Below are 20968 nucleotides of genomic sequence, written 5' to 3'. Positions count from 1 at the left end.
ATTTGACTGGTACTTTATCTTTAAAATAGTGAATTTTCAGGGAAAGGCAATAACGTTCTTAACTTTGAATAGAAGTGAATGTAAAATAAAAGTGTATTCCAAGTAATTTTAGAGCATTTCTGTTGATCCATATTAAAAATCCATAATTATATGATGTTTCTACACCTTTTCACAGTCATTTAGTTCAGTCTCTGAATTTCTGCATCACTGCTCATTACAGACATGTTATAGGATTGACCTGGATTTAACTGAACGGCCGGTGTAGTTTTAGTGTTTTTAATATACATGAACAAGTCAAAACATTATATACATTTACAGATGAAGCAAATACTACAGCAGTCATCTCATAACAATGGTGCACATACCAAAAAAAACAGTAACTGAACAGTTGTTTTTCGTAATCGGTGTGTTGGATGTGAGTAACATGGTTTCTCATGAGATCAGAGTGATTTCAGCGTTTTTAATCACAGGGCATGCGCTGGCTCCTGGTCAGCAGTGGTGAGAACCTCCTGATCTTGGTCACCTAAAGTCCATTAGTGCATCAGTGTCCTGCTAATGCCTGGTTCAGCTTTCAGTTTGATGAACCTTTCCTTTCCCATTACACCACTTGCCTTCTTGTCTTGTCATTAGGAATCTTTTAGTGATTGTGTTCAGCAGGACAAGGCACCTACATTGACCATTTATTGGTCAAGGTTAAGATTTATAGACTATATCCAAATTCTAATTTACACAGATATCAATCTAATAAAGCATCTGTCCACTGTTGGCATCATTGAGCACTTTTACCTACTATTTTTTTGTGGCACACAGGACCAAAAGCATATTAGGCAGATGGTCATAATGCTTTGGGTTATTGTTGTTTGTGCCACCAATCAGCCCTGACCTTTACAAGACCTCTGAAGGTGTCCTGCATTCCTTTACTGTAAGTCCTGTAACTTGTGAGGTCAAGCCTCCATAGATTTGCTTACAAAAATAAGTATGCTTACAGTTTATTTTAAGTAAGCTTAGGTTAAGTTGAAGTATATTAGTATACTAGGATCAATGTAAGTGTCAAAGACTTGTACGTGTACTATTTCAATACTTCTTAGGACTTTTTTAGTATTTTTTTAAATTAATTTTAGTATATAAAAGTATACTTTTAAGTTTAGGTTTTGGATGTACAAGTAGTACACTCTGACTACACAACTAGTTTACTAATACAAGCAAAAATAAAACTTAGATGTAAACTAGTAATGTACTCCAAGTTTATTTTTAATTGTATTTAATTATACATTTATAAAACTTTGTACAGGTGGTTTAATTTTGTAGTTCAGGTACTTTGAACTATATTAAAGTGAAGTGTTAGTTTACTACATATAAACATCCATTCCACTTTTTAGCTTATTAAAACACACTTTTAAATATACTCTCAGTAAACTACTAGTCTAGTGATTTTATACTTAAGGTATATTTATAAGTGAACTTAAATAATAATAGTACTTACAGTTTACTCCTAGATTATTTTTGCAGTGTGAAGTACACTACTAGATTTAGACTTAGGTATTTTAATTATTTTAATTCTGTTCTTTAATTAGATTTAGGTTTAGACTACGCATCTAAAAATAAGCTAAAATACTCAGGATATGTATGTGGTAATGGATTATAATATATATGAAGCATGTTACAAAACTCTCCCACCTTACACAAGTTTATGCTAAATATACCTAGACTTTTCTGTGTACTTGTCAGTATAAGCCAAGTATGCTTTAGTATAATTATATTTAGTATGTCACTGTACAGTACAGAAAAAGTAAACTGAAAATGTACTTGCTTTATTTTAGTTTAAAAGAAGTATACTAATAGTACTCTTAAATAAATTTATTTTTTGTAATGGTTGCATCAATGAACCCCTGGGTGTCCATGACCATCCTGTTGCCAGTTCACTGGTTGCCCTTCCTTAGAGCACTTTATGTTGGTTCTGACCAATGAAAAACAAGGTCATGTCCACACAAATCTGATCACTTAAAATAAGCAAATAAGGCTATGTGTTGACTCTCATGCCAATTACATTTTCTTTTTCTATCTAGATGTGTCTAAATTCATTACGAAATAGTTCTGACATTTGGAGGTGGTGTGAAGTGTGATTACAATCGGATTTGTACAGATGAGTCCAAGGCTGTACATTCTAGAAACTCTAATCAGATTTCGACAAACAAGGACCTTATTAAAGCCAGAGTGACAGAAGTGCAGGAGTTCATGAAGTGTGCTGAAGGGTTGTATTTACTCATGTCAACCTTGTTACCACAGCAACCCATGCAGATAAGTTTGTGATGTTGAGAGAGGCAAATCCAATCTGATCGCGAACCCAAATCAGATTTTTGGCATGTCTAGTTTATGTTCACATTATTGTTTAATAGTCTGGAAAGCCATAAATGACAACTGGACCCAACTTAATTTCAGATTAGAATTAGATGTACAAATGGGTGTGGCAAACAATGACTCATCATTGTGAGTCCAATCTGATCACTTGCAAATAACAGTATGAACAGTCACCTCAACAAATCTGATTTGCCTGCAGTCTGAACATAGCCTAAGTTAATTCTGTACAGCAGTGTGAACAGTAACTTTTCCTTCAATTTTTATCCCATTTTCTTCCCATTTTACGAGGTCAATTACCCAACCCTCTCATTAGGACTCCCACTATCACTAGTGATGTCAGGAGGGTGAAGACTAGCACATGCCTCCTCTGATACGTTGTGAAGTCAGACTCTGTCTCTTTTTGAACTGCTGCTGATGCTTCATTGCTGAGTTGCATCACAGTGCTAACACTCGGAGGAAAGCGTAGCGACTCAGTTCTGATACATCAGCTCACAGACACCTTGTGCTGATCAACATCACCCTTAGGAGTGATGTGGGGAAAGAGCCCCATCTACCCACCCAGAGAGAGCAAGGTCAATTGTGCTCTCTCAGGGCTCTGGTAGCTGATGGCAATCTGCATAAACAGGATTCAAACCAGCAATCTTATGTGTATATAGTAACTTTTATAGTAACTTTTTTATAGTAAAAAAAGAAAATATACATAACATACATACATATATACAAGACATTCCATTATGAGTAGATAACTCTATAAACTAGACGCTAAACTGTGCATTTACGAAGTTCTTCATCTCCATTTACTTCATATTTGAGACATTCTACTCTGCTCAGGGTTTTGAAACAGCTTAAAAAGAAAAGAAACAAAGAAGAGTTCATGGTAACAGTTGTACAAATGCACACCCAATATTATTTAAAGCAGGCAGCTTCTGCTTCCCCGCTCTCAGCCGCTTCCTGTGGCTGCATGCACACCAATATTTTCACGTGGGCTGAAGGCTTCAAAAATACGTTGAGTAAAGGAACTGACGAGTCAAATCAAGAGAAAAGGAAATGAGTCACATGTAGGTGTGGCCTGTGATTTGGTCCCTCAGTAGCCATAACAGTGCACAAACAATTTTTTGATAGCACTGGCCTGGTATGACTACAGACTCTCTCAGTGGATGTTCTGGAATGAGTGAGTAGAAATGATCATGGTAGAATTCTTTCCACTGATTAATATCAGCCCATTCCTAACAATCTTCTATATACAGAGGTACCATCTCTACATTCTGGGAATAGACACATATGAAGAACATTCAAGTTATAAGGTGTGAACAGTCATTCAGTCAGTGGTTGATAACTTGGGTGGGTCCCACTTTACAGCATCCTAAATCTGACAGATTTTAAAACAACAGTTCAGTGAAAAATTTACTTTCACAATTGTTCCCCTTTACACACATGTGGCCAATCGTCTAAGGCATGCTCTGTGTCTGAAGTTTGCTAGTTTATCCTGTTAAGTTCTCTAAAAAGAACTATAAACCTATTCATCAATATCTTCCACACTTTGTCTTAAGAATTTGTTTTAAACATTTAGATCCTGCAACAGATTTTTATTTTTTTTAAATATGTTTTTCTTCTAAATCTAAGCTCCTATAATCAACATTATCGTCCTCAAAAATAAACAAATCTCAATAAGAAAAGTTGTCAATAGTAGAATCTTTGACAGAACTGTGTAAGAATGGTTGGTGAATAAGGCTCCTTTTTAGAGAATGAATCCATTAGATATATATCTATATAGATATCATATTTCTCCAAGGACTTTCTTTAAGAATATTATTCAGTATTCAACAGAAATAAAAAACTGAATCACCTAAAATGACCTGATGACTCTTCTATTATATCCTATTAAACAAAGTCTAGAATAGCAGGTTAACCACAATGCTAACAGACTCAGCATCCAGCATCTGCAGTGAGTGGGTTAGTCGTGATGCTAACAGCCAGCATCTGTGAGCTTGGAGCAGACTCGCTGTAATGACGACTGTTTTTCTGAGCTGGATTACTCTCTGACAGGTGATGACAGGCCATTAGGTTCTGCTGTTTGTATCAATATGTGCATCTTGTCTGTATGTTACTCTACTATTCAATTAAAAGGATCAGAATAATACATGCTGGCTCAATAAGGGCTTTAGAATCTAAATTATTTATTGTATTTTTCAAACACAATCCAGCATCAATCAGAATCATCTAAAGTTTAGATGTGTTTGTGTTTAAAAAATAATCTAAGAGTTATTGAAATCATTTTCTATAATAAAACTTTTTTGACTTCTCTGAAGTTGATTCTACTTGATATTCTTGCTGCACCCAGATAAGCTAAAACCTGGATATTTACACTCAGCTAATTAAAATGGTGCAGTTTTGGTGCACCAAAATTACCTGAAGTCATCTCTATTGGACTTTTTAGCAAATGTACACCCTAATTGTTGGAGTATAAGATTATAACAGTATAAGATCCGTTATGTGTTATCCACGTTAGCCTCTTAGCTACGCTAAAGACACAAAACATGTCTGAGCTGATTAACTACATTAATGTAAAGGGAAAACATGTGGCTAATTCAGCGCTGGGCACTCAGTGTCAGGCAGAAAGCTGTTGAGGGTGAGCGCATCCCCGTCTTCATCTTCCATGTTGGGGATCAGTGCACCGTTGCTTTTGGGGTGCCTCGGTTTAGGGATGGGATGCTCGGTGTCGTTCATGAGAGCAGAGATGCAGACCATCTCCGTATCCTGGAGGAGATGCATCCTGTTCCTGTATCTGCTGCTGGCTAGCTTTGTAGCCAAGATGATGGTGGAGAAGATGAAGATGATGGCTAGGCCTGCCAGCACGGCGATGGCGATGAGGCAGAGGCCCACGATGGGTTCCTTCTTGTGGGCTTCTTTGGTGGGACAGATGTGACCTCTGTTGCCTCCACTGGTGGTGGTTGTAGTGGTGCTGGTGGTGGTGGTTTTTCCTGGGGTCTGGCTGCTCTGGGAGCTCGGAGGATTGGTTGATGCAGGTTTCGCAGCAGTGGAAGCTGTTTTCTCTGTGACGTGAGAACTTGGTGGCCTGGTTGTGTTTGTGGGAGGTCCATGAACGGTGGGTGCTACAGAAACAGTCGCAGTAGATGAATTTGTGGCCTCCTTGTGGGTACCTTCTTTAGGTCCCACTGAAGTGACAGGCATGAGAGTAGAATGTCCTGTGGAAGATGCGGATGTGGAGTTTCGTACAGGAGGACCAGTAGGTAGAGGGCTTTCACTACCTGTAACATTTCCGGTACCTGCTGCCAAGGCATTGGTGCTGATCTTTTCGGTTCCTGCGTTGGAATTAATGGTTACAGAGGTTGTGTTTTCATCTGTATGAGCTGCTATGAGACCTCCTGGATCACTGATGGGCTGCACTGCAGTGCTATGCTCCTGAACAGACCTGGAAGTCGTCATACTTTGGCTTTGAGAGATTTCTGTGCTTGTTAAATTGTTGGAGATGACCAAGCCGCTCATGATCAGCAGTAAAAGAGGAGGCCTCAACTCAGGTCTGTTAGTCATGACCATCATCTGCAGCATGAAAAGAAAAAAAGCAGAAGTTGGAGAGGAGGACTAGAAGCACGTACGGCATGACACATTGTGGTCAGGCTGCACTGTGTAATAAACTGCTGTTAACCCCAGAAGAAACCTCTCGGACGTCTCATCATTTTAAATTCTAATAAGGGCAGCAACATTGGGTTATTGCCTACAGCATGTACAGCCTGTACCGTCAACACATCTCAGATACTATAATTCTTCTGTAGCTTCTTCTGCAGTATAGTACAGTGTAGCATGCTAATAAAACACTAAACTAAACTAGTTTCAACATACCAAACTACTTTATACTTTCAGTTTAGACAGATTCGTAAGAGGTTATAGCTTCTAACACGTCTTAAAAGGTTTCAGGTGACCACAATGTAGCCATCTGCTAGTTAATTCCACTTGATACCAATGATAACAATATAAGCTAAACTCTACGTCCTCCACACTGACTTCAGCATTCATCCTAAACTAAAACACAAACCATAAACACAATTCAACACTTAAGACAAAATCTACAAACAAGTACTGACCAATCGCACCTTAGAACCAGCGTTGGGCTGTTTGACCTTCTTTCTGTAAAAGCTTGTGCTGCATCGAAACCCTCTCCTCGTTTGATTCAAGTTCAGGAAGTTGTCTCTGCGTCAGACCAAGCAGAAGCTTCAACCTCTGACGTAAGTGTTAAAAATGGAGAGAGAAAAAAAAAAAGTTCCTCAATCCTACAAACACAAAAGACAATAGAGACGCAGCAAACAAACCAAAGTGCAATGTGTTGGGAAGAACGAAAAAAATGAAAGATACAAGAGAGTTCAACAGTTAATATTTATTTTTTTCCTCATAAGAGCTGTTGAGGTTCTCTGATACTTGAAGCAAAATAAAAAAAGAAGGGGAAGATCAGTACAAATATATGCAAATATGCACAATTTACTTTCCTTTAAACCTTCCTTTTTACTTTTATTTGTTCAGTTTTGGTCGTTGAAAAGAAGTAGGACAATATGATGGCTGCATGTTCTTATTCCAGTCTGGTTAAAAAAAAAAAAAAAAAAAAAAGAATTATTTACAGAGCAACAAACAGAACCCATTTTCCCAACAATCTTTTTAGTTCAACCTACAGAAATTCTTTTCATCTTTAGTCCTTGCAACCTACAGTACTCCATTTCTACACCACCTCACCATTCACCCTGAACTCTGCTTCCACATCTTCAAAACTTAACCACCTTTTAAGACTGTCTGGTCTACTGGTCTACTAACAGCAGGTAGAAGCCAATTCAGCCAACACCAACAGATGTAGCATATGGTCTAATATAAGGTCCTCCAAATCTGCTTCTGGAGAGATTGAGTACTTCCAGCAAAATTCAGCTCCACCCACTACTCAACTCCTAACACCCAATTCATCTGATTACTGCCCCCAGAGGAGCGTGATCATCTGAATAGGGCGTGTTACAGTACATATGAAGGGATGAAGGTGCAACCTGCAGGGTGGTAGATCTCCAGGAGCAGGGTTGAAGACCCCTGGCCATCACTGACTGGTTCATTTCATTTACATCTGAATAAATCTGATTAACAGAACCTGAGCTAAAGTATCACAGCAAATGAATCATAAGCTAAATTTGATTTGATTAGGTTTGCATAATACTAAAATGCTGCCCCTGACGTCATTCCTTTAATATCTAGTAGAAACAAAAAAAAAAACATTCAACAGGAACACATCTGAACCCAATCAGAGCTGAGGAGTACTTTAACATTTCCCTGTCTCTAACACATGCTTAAAACTCTCTATATCTAATGCAACAATCCTTTAGAGTTGTACAGTTGTCTACAGTACTGTGGTAAATTCCAGAATACCCTTTATAGATGTAGATAATTTCCATTCAAAACGGCTAGTGAGCATGTTATTCATTTTCCAGCACATATTGTAGGAGTTAAAACAGATATACATAAGGAAAACACGAGGAAGGTAAGGTAAATAAATGTAAATAATTGGTTGGTTTGGTGCAGTGGATAACACCACTACTTTGCAAGTCAGCTACCACATTATGTGAGCCCTAGACAAGGTTACTAATTAACACTGTGTAATAATGAAAAACTCTGGATAAAACAAATCAGCTGTATGCAGTAACTTTAAAAAAAAAGTGTAAGAAAACTTAAATAACTGTGTAAGGCCTGGTAAACCACCAAAACTGTTCCCATCATATATGGAGCATTTTCCATTGAAAGGAAAATATAGTGGATTAGGCTGAACCCCTGTCTGAGAAACTGATCCATTGTGCTTAAAAGGACTAAGCACCCCAGAGTCCATGCCTTGACATCATTGAATGTGTTTGGAAGGATTGTTTTTGGGATCAGGGGCGCACACCTCAAGCCTAGAGGGTCAGTGTCCAGCAGGTCTTGAGTTTCGTAGTTGTGTTAATGAAGCCGAGCAGTTTTCTCTGGTAATTAACTGACGAGTTGAATCAGGGGGGCTTGAGTAGTAGTATTAAGGCAAATCAAACTTTCCTGGAGACCTGACCTCCAGGTCTGGAGTTGTGCAACCATTTCTTGGTGGAGAAACAAAAATACTCCTCAACCTATAAAAGACTGAACATAAGAGGTGTAACAGCGAGTCTCCAGAAAATGTAAGCTGTACTAAAGGATGGATGCATTAATCCAGAGGTGTCCAATCTTATCTGGAAAGGGCAGGAGGTTTAGATGCAGGTTTTTTTAATTCCAGCCAAGCAGAAAGCCTTGCAATTAGTTACAGACCAACTGACCAACACTAAACAAGTGAAATCAGATGTGCTGCTGGTTGTGCAAAATAAAATCTTTGGCGAGGCACCGAGTGGTCCAGCGGACTAAGCACTTCCACTATGATCCGGAGATGGCTGGTTTGAATCCTGTTTATGTAGCTCACCATCAGCTGACAGAGCCCTGAGAGCACAATTGGTAGATGGCGCTCTTTCCCCACATCACTCCAAAGGGTGATGATTAGCACAGAACATCTGTGAGCTGATGCATTATAACTGAGTCGCTGCGCTTTCCTGACTGCACTGTGATGCTACAGTTTAAAAGAGGCGGGATCTGACTTCACACGTGTTGGAGGAGGCATGTGCTAGACTTCACCCTCCTGGTGTTGGGGCATCACTAGTGATAGGTAGACCCCTAATGAGTGGGTTGGGTAATTGGTCTTGTAAAAAAAAAATAAAAAAAATAAAAAAATAAAAACACCGTATAGGATTTAATTGGTGATGCTACTGGTCATTTTCTAAACCATTTTCTAATATTTGTTTCCAGTTATTATTTATGATGCTGAAAAATGAAAAACACACACATTGGCCTTATACAGTATTGCATGTGATTAGCTATAGCCTTTAAAAAAACTGGAACGGGCTATTCTCAGACTTACAGCGTGGATTTAGAAGGTTATGGATGTCTGATCACTCATGACATAGATTAAACTCCTCTCTGTAAAGACCATAAAGTCAATAGATTCATTCAGTTCACTAAATAAAGGCATTGCCATTCTTCTACACCACATGAACCCTATTTCACCAGTCTACCTGTTCAGTGGGACATCATCGTACAACTCCTCCACTTCCAACTTTTGGAAACTTTATACTTTTACCTGTGCACTTTTAAGCTTCCAAACTACTTCACCCTTATTGGTAAAGTTTGCCAACAATGTTCAGAACCTTCTGGAACATCCACCAACTTTCCTTCTGTAGCTCACATTTATCTTACTTTCTCAATCAACCACATCAGCGTTTTTGGGTAAAGTTTTCGTGCCGTGAAATCATTTGATCTAAAACTGGGAGATAAACGTGAGCACAAGCAGATTGTGTTGCTACTGCATTGTCTCTCTGGGTGGTGTGATTAAAAATAAAGAGGATGTAAAACACCTGCGAACACATCTCAGTTCCTGCTGGAATGAATTACATAAAGACAAGGTTTAACAGGATGAAAAACAAAAAAAATATGCAAAAGTAACAACTGGAGGAAGAGGAAACATACAGACAAACGTGGTCAAACAATTGGTCAAAATAGCAACGAATCAATCAAAATTTCAGTTCTGACAATACTATGCTCTCCTGCTTTCTCTCATAGATCACAATCGTACAGTAATATGGTTTGCATATATAGTTTTTTACTAACCCGTGTAACAATGACCTTACGATCTGTCAAGGACACCGTTTGTATCTGCAGTTGAGTCTGATTCTAAGAAACAGACAAATCTAGACCCCTAGAGAGAGAGGTGGTTACGCACAGCTAACAGTGCAGGGCAGTTATTTGCTTCTGAGAGGAAACAGGAAGCCAAGCGTGGGATGATTGTGGCAGCTGATGCCCAAACATTAGTTTGAAAGGCACAAAATGACCTTGAGTCAGCAAACTCCTGAGCTTATAGTTTTCTGAAATTACTCAACACTTTTGGTCAGTTTGAACCTAAACTGAGGACTAAGCTTAGTCTTGGACTACACAGTAATTAGAATGGAGACAGCAGTCTCTAAAAATAGGCCTCTTTTCCAACTGCAACTGATGTAGCATTACTGGGTAGGCAGTGCACTCGGAAGAAACCACCAGATCCCCAGCTCCGAAACATCAGCTAACAGCTGCCTGAGCTGATCTATATTACACTAGGAGTGATGAGGAGAGAGAGCTCCATCCACTCACTCAGACAGAGCAATGATAATTGTGATGGTGTGAATAGTGATGTTGAGGTCTAAACAAAGTAATTGAAAATGGGCTTGATGCTTTGAAGCTTAAGGATACTTAAAGCTGCCATTAAACAAGAAGTGTGTTAGCATGCATGTTCATAATTAGATTAGTGCTGATTAATCTAGTAATTCATGTAAGTATTCACATGAACAGCATGCTCCAATTTCTTAAATCAGAGTAAGGTCTATGAATCTATTTTAGCTCATTAATCTTGATTTCTCAATGCAGGTAAACACTTAACTGGAGAATTTTCGGATTTCTCAATTTGTGCATGCACGAAAACAGACCAGAGTATTGAAAAAAAGTAAGCCGTGTTCAACACAAAGCACCTGCGAAATGGAGACTTGACACTTTCAAATCAATGTTGAACCTGAAGGAGTTATAATCTTCACCTTCAAGCTGACGAATGATCATATTGAGGCTGAATGCGTTATACAAAAAGAAAAATGAATAAAAAACTGAGGTTGGGTGTTGTGCAATGTTTAAGTGACGTCTGATTCTGTGAGTTTATTGGCTTGTGGAAAAGCAAAAAAAAAAAAAAAAAAGAAATTAGTTTCCCCATTATCAGATCACCCTGTTTCCTGTATTGTACTGAAAAACTAATATTCTGCAGTAATTAGGTTATGAAGTGCATATAAACACACACTCTGTCTCTCAGGCATCAGGCAGCCAATTTGTTAGGTAATTTTTTTTTATTTTGTTGGATAATTCTATCAGAGGGAGCTTTTTAGAAGTATTACAGCTGTTTAATGTCTAATGTTCTAATGTTCTAATGACTACCACTGTGCAAATTATCTCTGTAACGGCTCACAAGAGCTGTCAAACCTAATCCATAAACGGCTAGTGTGGCTTCAGGGTTGTTAATCATTTGGTCTTTATTTATCTAGACCTTTGGAACTCCCTTTTCGTTTGCTTCTACCCAATAAGTTGCTCTCTAAACAATAAAAACATGACCAGCAGTAAATATAAAAAATCTTCAGACTAACTGTAGAGTTATTATTTAGCAATGACTCACTCATACGATCTTATGATGGGGAAGGTCCTCTTACAAGGCCTGATAGTTTAGGGGGTTCATCAACAATTCATTGCTACCTCCTTGGCACAGTTTGACTGATGTAAACCTTCAAAAGCAAAGTGAAAAAAAGAAACCAAAATTATCAAACATCTCAAAATCAGAAACTCTGATTTATAATCAGATCCCCCAATTTAACATAATTAATGACATGAAAAAATATGAACTATGGAAAGGTGCTGTTACTCTTCAACCAGTCCACTGCTCTGATAACAGAGCACAGAGAATGGGGGAGAAAAAAACAAGGAATGTAAAAATCAAAAATTTAATTAGAAAAAAAACTTTATTGCATGCTTTCAGCTTAATGAGAGAATTCTTTAGGGAGAGAGGAAAGTTGTGAGGAATGTCAGTGGCAACTATAAGATCCAGGCTGGAAAATCATTATTTCAGTACAGGAATGTTCAAAATTCTTATGTTTTAAATGGGCACCTGAATGATGATCTGAACAGAGCTAAAGACAAGAGGTAAGACTCTTAAGACTCTTTCAGTAGGTAGATGCGGTTTTACTCTGTTGATCTGTACATTCAGTCCGACTGTACACATATATGCCTGTGGTTAATTAAAATCAGCTTTTTTTTCTCCATGTATTAAAGACATGTTTTAAACCGTATTATCATCATTTAAATGACCCCCCCACCACCTCCATAGCATTACCAGCCTACTGCATTGTCCCGTATTAGCACAAAGACTAAAGTAAGACAAAATGAAAACGCTAAAGGTCAAATACTGTCAAGGAGGTGCCTCTAAAAGTCTCCTCTAAAAATTTGGCAACAAAAGAACAGGGGTAAGGCCTGACAGTGAGTAATGCAATACTGAAGGTTCTTATTCCAACATCTAAGCACGTGAGGTCACGTGAATGCTTCGCTCTGGAATGTGGAGCCGGTTGTGATTTTGGTCAATAAAAAAAGAAAAGAAAAGGAAAAAAAAACAAATAAAACACAGAAAGTTAGGTTTAGTAAAATATAAATTCTTCAATTTGGCAAGAGACCTATGCTTAGTCCCTCTCCCTCTCTCTCTCATTCTGCAGATATTACGGGTTTGGCGGTTAGAAAAGGATTTAAAAAAAAGAAAAGAAAAAGTTCATCTTGGAATGTCGGTCGGGATCGCTGCGAGGCAGGTTTCAGACGGAACGCTGTCGAGGTGATTGGCAGTGACGGGTCCCGCCCACCTGGCCAACAGAACATCCTGAACAGTAGCTGGGTGGAAGGGGATTTGGGTCCTTTTAGATGTCCGTCTTGGACAACTGCTCCTCCAGATGGGCGATTCTCTTTTCCTGACTGCTGACCAGCTCTCTGAGAGACTTGATTTCTTTCAACACCTCCTCCAGCTTCGCTTCACTTTTCTGCAAGAACAGAGAACAAACAACATTAGAGACCAGAAACCAATAATCAACAAATAAAAAAATATCACTTTAACTTTGTATTTTGTTAAACAACAAGTGTTCACAGACAAGATTGAATTTACTTATTTAATTTACAGGGACAAATACATTTACAAACATGATTTCATTTCATGTAAAGGTGCTAGGTTTTGCCAAAATGACTACAAACACTTCGTTACAACTTACAATTTAAACATTAAACAAATAGCTAACATGATTAGATGTAATGGTGACAAATCACTGACCATAAACCCGTTTACATCAGTTGGAAAAGTGTTCAGTCGCTGTAAGGTTTATCAGTTCAAAACTAGAAAATTTGGTATATATATATATATATATATATATATATATATATATATATATATATATATATTGTTTTTATTTAGTATACATTTCTGCCCTTCACAATCATAATTTCAGTAAAAACAAAAAACAGAATCTTCACTTGATTAAATGCTTTTTTTCAATGTTTGCATCTTGTAAAAAAAAATAGGTTGTAATGTACCATCAGATTTTTGTTTTTGATTTATTTTAAGTAATAAGGAAAGGAAAGGATGAAAGGGAAAAAGCAGACTGGCCAAAAGCAATTCTCCACAGATTTACACAAATTCTTCTGTCCCTGGATCAGTACTAAACATGTAAATTAATTTTTTACAATTAGGTTAGGTTTTTCCCAGCTGAGACAAAAGACATTTGGTTGAGATACCATGTTTATATTGGTCATTTTTAAAAAAGAAAATTAGGTGAGCTGCTGGAGGAACTGAAGAAAACCATACAGAGAAGATCATCCCAAAAAAGCTGTTCTTATAATCAAATTCTTCTAATCTACATATCAATAACTCTGTTGACCGACAGCTCCTTCTGTCTGCCGACTTTGCTGGTTATTTGTGCTTCAAATGTTATATAGGTGGTTTTACAAGCTTAAATACGTGAAACATTTATATAAAAAATAATCACTTTGCATTTCTGAGGCAGTGATGAGATGCATCAAATGGCACAATAAAGGCTAGTACTAAAGTCTGAAGGAGGCCAGACATCCAGGAACAGGACTGCAGATTTTCTCTGTGTTTTACAGCAAAACTCCTGTTAAACTGCTGTTAGGGATGTAGAGGGTAAAGTCACCATGTGAATGCAGGTGTCTAACTTTGGATGTGCCTATATATATACTATTTTAGGGCTCTATGAGGGCTGGGTGCTCCTACAGTAACCTTGTTCATTTAGAACTCCATATATAAAAGGACTTCATGTTGGAGACGGACTGTAATTATGACCACTTTAACCTTGCTGGTGGAATTTTTCCATAGCAAATTCCCACCCACTAGTTGGGACTGCCTCCACCACTCGAAGCTCGCAGTGCTAGTATGATGAGGGCTAGCATGTTCTTATTCAGAGTAACATTAAGCCAGCTGACCACATGCATGTGTCAACTGGTCATTGGACAGCTCAACACACTACAAGCAGTACACAAACTATCAAGTTCTTACATTAGCTAAAATACAGTGAAGGAATTAGTTATATAATTCCTTTGCTGATTCTATATGTTTGCCCACTGACAAAGTTTTAACAGTTAATTTGAACAGTGATTTAAAAAAAAAGAATAAGAATATCAAAAATAAAATCCAGAAAATCACACTGAAAAAATATTATAAAATTTATTTGTATTTTGCAGAGAAAAATAAGTATCTGATCTCCTACCAACTATTAAGAGTTTCGGCTCCTGTAGACCAGTTATACAATACTAATGAATTCTGCACAGGACTACTCAATCGCCTCAATGGGACAATGGATAGACCCATGTATTGTAAAATCCTGAGTGACAACCTCCTTCCCTCTGCCAGTAGAAAATGGGTCGTGGCTGGGTCTTCCAGCATGACAATGACCCAAAACTTGCAGCCAAGGCGAAAAGAAGCACATTAAGGTCATGGAGTTTCCTAGCCAGTAACCATGTCTTCATTCCATTAATCCCAGAAAATATATGGAGTGAGCTGGAGCTCTGAGTTACCAAGCAATAGTCTTAAAATCTAAAAAGAGATGATCTGCAAATAGCAGTTGACCAAAACTCCTCCTGACATGTGCGCAAAGCTCATTATCATTTTTTTTGCCACCAAGTATAAAGTCTTGTTTGCTACAGGGATCAAATTCTTATTTCTCTGTGCAAAATGCAAATAAATGTATATAATTTTTTCAATGTGATTTTCTGGATTTTATTTTTGATATTCTATCTCTCTGTTAAAATGAACCTACCCTTAAAATTATAGACTTATTTTTTGTTTACAAAGAGAGATATAGAAAACTAGAAACTGTCCATTATTCAATTAATGATTTTACATTTTACACACACACACAAAAAAAAATCAAATTATTTCTTGTACTTGTTGGAGAAACTGGTTTCTAACCATTAACAGCAATTTGTTGCTTGATAAAATTTGCTGAAATTTTTAGATGCTTTTAGGACCAAACTCATTTTATTCCTATTGTCCTACCACTTATTAACCGTACGTCTCTGTGTTGCCTTTCACCACTAGGAGCAGGGTGTCCCAATTCTTATTCAAAATTAAAATTTCCACTATATTACCATAGTTTAATGTGTAGTTTTATTGTTTTATGGCCACTTTCTTCATAAAAAGCTTAAAAAGGTCACATGTAGTTCATCTCAGTAACTAGCTAGCTAACTTTCCCATTCCACCTTAAATGATGCAACAGATGCCTGGTCATTTAGGCATTAAAAGTTTTTCCAGAGTATGTAAAGGTAATTCTTAAACCAAAACTACAGACACTTTACTTGTGCTTGTTCACTTTACCTCCTGCTACAGTAACTTGGTCACAGAACTAGTAACTGGTAAATCAGGCGTGTTTGGGACTGCAGGTTATATATGTACGCACATGTGGGAGAAGTACAGCAGTTCATGTGATTACAGATTTAATCTGGAAGGTGGTGGGTGGAGCCAAATTTGTGGTGGCTGTGATGTGGTGATAATGAGCATCAATCATTGAGGCAAGCTCAGCAGTAAGGAAGTGTATGTGAGCGGTACCCTCTACAGCCCAATTACAACAGAGGACCTTTTCATTGGGAAGCGTGGATATAAATGATTTGGCTGTAAAACAGAATAATTCAGCTTTACTTGTGCTTTTCAGTTTTATATCTATACAGCTAGACGAGGTGGAGCACACATGGTCAGGATGTGAACTGATAGACTCAGCATCATGAGCTTCTTGTATCAGATAAGAATGTGAAGCAGTAGTGTGCGATACTGAAGTAAAGGATGAAAAGGAAAAACAAGAAAATAGGCAAGAGAGTAGAGCTGCATCTAATGTTTGTTTTCTTGGTTAACCTAAGTACAGCTGCAGGTTCACCAACTATAAATGGCTGTGCCCTAAACTGCACACATTTACAGTGCAAGGCATAAGTTTGGAAACATATTAATGTTTTTTTTTCTATTGTAAATAAATATTGAAATCATCCAGACTATGAAGGAACACATAAGGAATCATGTGTTAAACAAACTAAAATATTCTGTGAAGTATTTAGATGCTCTTATCTGGGTAGTTGTAAACTTGTCTCTGGTCTCGTGACGTGTTCAGCACAGCTGTTAACTGAAAGCCTGAATTCCAGGTGACTCTACCTCATAAATCTGACTGAGAAAATCCAGCCAAGATATGCTACTTTAAAGAATCTAAAAATCTTTTTGTATAGTAAATAACTCCATGTTTTTCTTCATAGTTTGGATGACTATTAATCTAAAATGCATTTTAAAATAATGAAGAACACTGAAATTAAGGTGTGTCCAAATTTTTGAATGTAGTAAATAAATACACACAGTACCAACCACAGTTTAAATTTGAACACACTATTTAGTGTGGTGGTGTGCAGTTTGGAAAGCAGTCATCTTTCTAATGCTTTGATTTACAATGTGCACTGTACAAATTAAGTTTTTTTTGGTAATCAATTACACTGATGACGTTAATGAGTCGCCCCAACCCTTACGAGAGAGTGAAAGAGACTCACGATAGACGGGGCGGAGGTGGCTGTTTTGGGGGCGGGGTTGGTGTTCTCAGAGTTCTTGCTCATCTTGGGCTTGTTGTCCAGAATGTTCTTCTTGACCACCTTGAGGTCACGGTTCTTGCCGGGGATGTAGCCGTGTTTAAGTGAGATCAGAATGGGCTCACCGTTCTTCCCCTCAAACCACTCCTCAGCCTCTAGAGCGCAGTCTGGACCCGCCGTGTCCGGGTACAGATCATCCTGGAACAGGTCAGACTGCAGAGAGGCAAGCAAGGACAAACATGACGTGCGTTACAGGATTCAGTAAGAAAAGTGAAATGATGAAAACAGTCACAATGATTACATTACTAACTTATAGTACAATACATGGAAAAGACAATCATTTTTGCCGACTAATATTGCGCATTGTGTCTACTTAACAAGAAAAGCCCATTAACATTATTATATTAAAATTAGTTTTTAAATACAGTGTTTTACTTCAACTTTCATTTGTTTATTTTTAACTAACCATTTTTTACATTTCAATTCCAATTCCAATTTACAATTCCATTTCCAATGTCTAACAAAACTCTTATTAATTAGACATTTACTGCTCTTTAAGTAATGTTTTAATGCAGTATTATGCACTATCATTGCCTGATTGGTCTTAAAATAAAAATAGTATACCTTCACTGTCCAGTGGAAAAAAAAACGTATTTCCATTTTTGTGGATTTTTTGTTTACTATATAATTTGAACACACCGACTGTCCCTTATACTGTGTAATAATTTATAAATACATACATTTATAAACATATACATATACATTATTTAAAATTACCTGAAATAAACTCTTTTTACATGGACTTCTATTGAAAGTTAAGAAGGTTTTTACTCTCTCTTGTAAAGTTGCTGTTTTAGAGATGCATGTTTTTCATTGTACAGCAACGATATATGGTTTATCACAATTATTTCTAGTTTATCATCTAGGAGTGCATCGAAATTTCATAGTTTATTTCATATATATATTTCATGCAAATCAGCGTTGTCCTGATTTGATTTCCAATACAGATAATAGGGTGTAGTTAATATAGGGTTCAATATGCTTACAAAAAGGTAGTATAGTTATTGACGTGCTTTTCTATAGCATCCTGTACTAAATTAAAGTGTTAGTTACTGCTCTCACTGCCATCTAGTGTTCAATGACTGAAAAAGCAGTATAAACGGGTAAAAAATGATAAAACATGCTCACTTTTCTTGGCACAGTCATGATGATTGGCTCACACTTCCTCTCATGCAGTTTGTAAAACCTAACAAAACACACACACACACACACACACACACGATTAATAATTAATACTATTATTTAATAATCATTTGTGTCCACAGCAACACAATGCAATGTATACTACATGTCCAAATGTTTGTGGACACAGATGCACAGTTTGTCAGAGGTGAGTTAGAGGGGTAATAAAGCCCCCCAGCAATGAGCTGTAGAGCAGTGGAAAATCTTGTAGCTGAATACATTCAAATCCACACAGCAATTGAAACAGAATGTAAAAGATACTGTAACAAAAGCAGGACTCATGTTTTAAATACCATTGATTTAGAAGAAATAGTGAATGGACAGGTGTCCATAGCTGAAATAACTCAATCAAAGAACTTCCTGCATTAGTTTTACATATTATATTTTACATATTACACACCAGTGGGTGTGGAATCGTAGTGAGTCATGAAGCTCCATCTAGTGGTCTGCAGATAACAGTACAGGCAAATACCAGTACTCTAGGTTGATAAAAATACAAGTGAAATAAAATACAAAAAAATTGAATCTTTAAACTGGTGGGGCATTTTGATTTATAGTTATATACAGGGGGGGGGGGGGTGATGGTATAGTAAGCATTTGCACTGGTTCCAGAAACTGGTCTCCATCCTCATATAGAACAGTAATAACCATCAAATGCCAACTGGTTATTAATCATCATTATATACAGAATACCAATTAAGGGTTTAGTCTATTTGTTAATTTCATGCTTACATTAGTGTTACAAGTCTAACTAATAATATTTAAATTAAATCACGATCAGGTGACAAAACTCATAACTGTGACAGATCTGGTCTCACCTGGCAATCTCACATTTGTTAACATCCAGGCCCCTCTTGGGCATGTAGCCCATGCCTCTTTGGGGCTCCTTGGTGGTAAACGTGTTGAGGTAATGCACAAAAGGAGCCTCGTCCGTGATCTCAAAATAACGAATGCTGCTGTCACCCTGCCAACACAAATATCACATGAAAAAAAAATCAATAATTTAATGACACAATTTAATTTAACGACATCATTTAAAGAATGAGATATACAAAATAGTGTTCGGTTATAGAGAGAACTTGTGTCATCTTGTGTCTCTCTAGGAGAGGCCCCAGCATGCTGAGCGGCTCCTTTACCTTTCCGCACAGGTAGACCACATTGGTATCAGGATCATAGAAGGGCAGGAGGACTCCGTTGCTGGTGTCCATCTCGTGGACTGAGATTGGCTCCTCCATGTTTTGCTAGAAAAGCAAAAGTGACACACTTACAAAAGTATGTATATATTTTATGTAAAGACCCATGAATGTATTCAGTCCAAAATTCCCTGCAGCACATTCAGAAACACTTTTTAACGAGGTGTGTAGTGCAGATAAAGACTTTCTCTTTGCTCAGCAGCAGTAATCAGAGTCTGCCACAGCAGACCTGTGGGTCATGTAAAGTTTTGCTCAGAGTCTCAGAGAAGCCATTCGAGGAGCAGTGGGTGTGTCTGGTAGATGGCTGAAAATGTTGGCACCCCTGAAATTTACCCAAAAATTATTGAGAAAGGACCTTAACCCACTCTGCTCTGCACAGATGGGTTAAAGGCAGAGGCCACATTTCATATTTTTTTTGTTTGATAAATTGTGGTTGTCTAATCTGTTTCTGAACATATGTGGTACAATACCAGTCTGAAAACCTATCGTAACCCAGTAAGAAAATATTAGTATGGAAGAAAGTGTCGGCCCAAGTTTGCCTTCCTGATTTGAAGGTATCGTGGTTTTAACACTGCAAAGAGCAGGTAGCCTCTAAAACGAACTTTCAGGCTAACCTGCTGTGTCCAACTAGCTAAAATTATTGTGGCAGATCACAATTTGCAGAACACATTTGCAGATCCTGCCTCACTACAGAAAGAGCCAGGTTTAATCATGTTTAGCGGTGCTGATAATGAAAATCACACAGTAATGGTCTTAATGTGAAGTATAAAATTGGTCTGTGTTTCAGACTTACCGGGTTCCAGAGCGCCAGCTGTCTCTCGCTCATACGACTGAACCCAGTGGTAAAGACATTCCCATCAGAGAGAAAGATGGCTCTCATGGGCCTCGCTCCTTCATGGGCCTTATCCTTCTCCTGTCAGAAACACACAAAAACATACACACATTAACATATTCCTTAACCCTGCTGAAGATGGAGGAGGCCTTCTTATGTTTGCATGGGTTCTTGCCTGGTCTGTACCATTCCTAATAGTGTCTACAGGTATGGGAAAATAACGTTTTAAAAAGCACACAACACCATTGCTGAGATTACAGACTTTGTACAGCGGTAATTTGTGATTTTAGAATTCCTGTGTGTCTAACAAACATAAATGAACAGATTTGCTTAAACAGAAATGGAAGTTTGCACACTGAAAATAGGTCTCCATGCAAAATTGGTGTCATCTAACCATTTTTTGTTAAATTTACACTTCCCCAGGACTACAGTAGTTATACATCTGCAATTAAACAAGTACGCTAACTTGTATATGGAATTTAGAAAATTGTATTTAATTGCATTAAACCAGAATTGTTTTTACTTTCATGGTAATTTAAGACCTTTGGGAAATGGATTTAACATAAGACAAAACACATTTTTTTTAATC

General features: G+C 37.6%; 2 protein-coding genes across 5 annotated transcripts in view; both read right to left on the bottom strand.

Annotated features, from left to right (window-relative positions):
• Positions 1–260: 260 nt before the first annotated feature.
• Positions 261–6636, bottom strand: selplg (selectin P ligand). Of its 2 annotated transcripts, none has more exons than XM_015602701.3 (2): positions 6462–6636; positions 261–5919 (listed from the first exon to the last, which is right to left on the bottom strand). In XM_015602701.3, exon 2 carries the CDS (start codon positions 5917–5919, stop codon positions 4942–4944), a length of 978 nt encoding a protein of 325 aa, XP_015458187.3. In that variant the 5' UTR covers positions 6462–6636; the 3' UTR covers positions 261–4941. The 2 variants fall into 2 exon arrangements, with proteins under 2 accessions (XP_015458187.3, XP_015458186.3); XM_015602700.3 differs by having other exon boundaries at positions 6471–6636.
• A 5317-nt stretch (positions 6637–11953) lies between these two features.
• coro1ca (coronin, actin binding protein, 1Ca) overlaps positions 11954–20968 on the bottom strand; it is a 68599-nt gene continuing 59584 nt past the window's right edge. For all 3 annotated transcript variants that reach the window (XM_049470558.1, XM_022666832.2, XM_022666830.2), the window contains exons 6-11: positions 20341–20460; positions 19491–19595; positions 19173–19318; positions 18301–18358; positions 17077–17325; positions 11954–13031 (exon numbers count right to left, since the gene is read on the bottom strand). In XM_049470558.1, coding sequence (XP_049326515.1) covers positions 12912–13031; positions 17077–17325; positions 18301–18358; positions 19173–19318; positions 19491–19595; positions 20341–20460 — 798 coding nt within the window. In that variant the 3' untranslated portion in view covers positions 11954–12911. The remainder of the gene's footprint in view (positions 13032–17076; positions 17326–18300; positions 18359–19172; positions 19319–19490; positions 19596–20340; positions 20461–20968) is intronic.

This window comes from Astyanax mexicanus, chromosome 22 (assembly GCF_023375975.1).
Source record: "Astyanax mexicanus isolate ESR-SI-001 chromosome 22, AstMex3_surface, whole genome shotgun sequence".
Taxonomy (NCBI): domain Eukaryota; kingdom Metazoa; phylum Chordata; class Actinopteri; order Characiformes; family Acestrorhamphidae; genus Astyanax; species Astyanax mexicanus.
Note: the sequence above shows the minus strand (reverse complement) of the source record. Positions and strands in the feature narration are given on the sequence as shown.

What these genes read in the sequence shown, in the direction of transcription:
- selplg (XM_015602701.3), bottom strand. Translation starts at nt 5,919, where the DNA reads ATGATGGTCATGACTAACAGACCTGAGTTGAGGCCTCCTCTTTTACTG.